The sequence below is a fragment of the Austrofundulus limnaeus genome, unplaced genomic scaffold (genome assembly GCF_001266775.1).
Source record: "Austrofundulus limnaeus strain Quisiro unplaced genomic scaffold, Austrofundulus_limnaeus-1.0 Scaffold638, whole genome shotgun sequence".
In the NCBI taxonomy this organism is placed as follows: Eukaryota; Metazoa; Chordata; class Actinopteri; order Cyprinodontiformes; family Rivulidae; genus Austrofundulus; species Austrofundulus limnaeus.
Genome location: NW_013953040.1, coordinates 254,712 through 256,212, shown reverse-complemented (window position 1 = coordinate 256,212; position 1,501 = coordinate 254,712). Strand labels below are relative to the sequence as shown.

At 44.8% G+C, this 1,501-nt stretch overlaps 1 protein-coding gene across 4 annotated transcripts in view; it reads left to right on the top strand.

Annotated features, from left to right (window-relative positions):
* Positions 1 to 1,501, top strand: part of adamts3 (ADAM metallopeptidase with thrombospondin type 1 motif, 3) — a 92,507-nt gene that overhangs the window by 43,820 nt on the left and 47,186 nt on the right. For all 4 annotated transcript variants that reach the window (XM_014027345.1, XM_014027344.1, XM_014027343.1 and 1 more), the window contains exons 6-7: positions 628 to 711; positions 1,157 to 1,313. In XM_014027345.1, the coding sequence (XP_013882799.1) occupies positions 628 to 711; positions 1,157 to 1,313 (241 nt within the window). The remainder of the gene's footprint in view (positions 1 to 627; positions 712 to 1,156; positions 1,314 to 1,501) is intronic.

Below are 1,501 nucleotides of genomic sequence, written 5' to 3'. Positions count from 1 at the left end.
GGATGGATGGATGGATTGATGGATGGATGGATGGATGGATGGATGGATGGATGGATGGATGATGGATGATGGATGATGGATGGATGGATGGATGATGGATGGATAACTTTAGATATATCTGAACTTATGTAATCAAGAGTTTCTATAAAGTTCTATAAAGTTCTCTGAAGTTCTCTAAAGTTCTCTGAAGTTCTATAAAGTTCTCTGAAGTTCTCTGAAGTTCTCTAAAGTTCTCTGAAGTTCTCTAAAGTTCTCTGAAGTTCTATAAAGTTCTATAAAGTTCTATAAAGTTCTCTGAAATTCTCTGAAGTTCTCTGAAGTTCTCTAAAGTTCTCTGAAGTTCTCTAAAGTTCTCTGAAGTTCTATAAAGTTCTATAAAGTTCTCTGAAGTTCTCTGAAGTTCTCTGAAGTTCTCTGAAGTTCTGCAGATGTTTTCTTGTGTCCAGTCAGGGTAGAAATGGGCGTGGCCAGCCTGTCTCGGTGTGTTTGCTGCTGTCAGAAGGAACCACATGTTTGTGACTCTGACTCCTGCAGCTGTTTGTCTCTGCTCTGAGCTGACCTTAAAGACCTGAGTCAGCAGATGGATGATGTCACTAAGGCTGCAGATGTTTGTGCTTCTGTTCTCAGGTAAATGAGATTTACCATGACGAGTCTCTGGGGGTCCACATCAATGTGGTTCTGGTGAGGATGATCATGCTGGGATATGCCAAGGTGAGTTTTGAACTGCACTGAATCCTTTGCATGTGTCAGGTACACACCTCCTCCTGAATCGGAGCTTGTCCAGTTGTCCTTTCCAACATCCTGCAGTAAAACCTGCAGAGACGTTTGGTTTTTGTCAGAGTTCAAACAAACTCAGTGATAGATGTTGAACTAACCATCCACAATCTGATGAGTCATGAATCCATGAAGTGGAACAGGATGACTCAGCACAGCATGAAGAGGATTTCTGATCATGTAACTTATTCCCTCCAAACATCCTATCAGGGTCTCAGGTCTGCTCACCTTAGTTCTTATGAGACATTCAAAGAGCTGCTAACTCAAACCCTCCTTCTCTCTGATGCTTGATTTCTGTCTCAGTCACTTCGTTCACACTAAAGTTCAGTTCCTGTGAGCTGCTGCAGGACACCGTGTTGAGCATTGTTCCTCTTGTCTCCAGTCCATCAGCCTCATTGAAAGAGGAAACCCSTCACGGAGTTTGGAGAACGTGTGCCGCTGGGCCTTTGTGCAACAGAAAGGTGACCCTGATCACGCCGAACACCACGACCACGCAATTTTCCTCACCCGCCAAGGCTTCGGCCCCACAGGCATGCAGGGTAAGGTCGGGCATGGTTCAGTCAGTCAGTGGCCCCTCCCTGAACTGACCTCTGATTACAACCTGATCCATCATCCTGACGTCTTCTGAAAGCTCTGAGCACATTTTAAATAACACTGCTCACACACACACACACACACACACACACACACACACACACACACACACACACACACACACACACACACA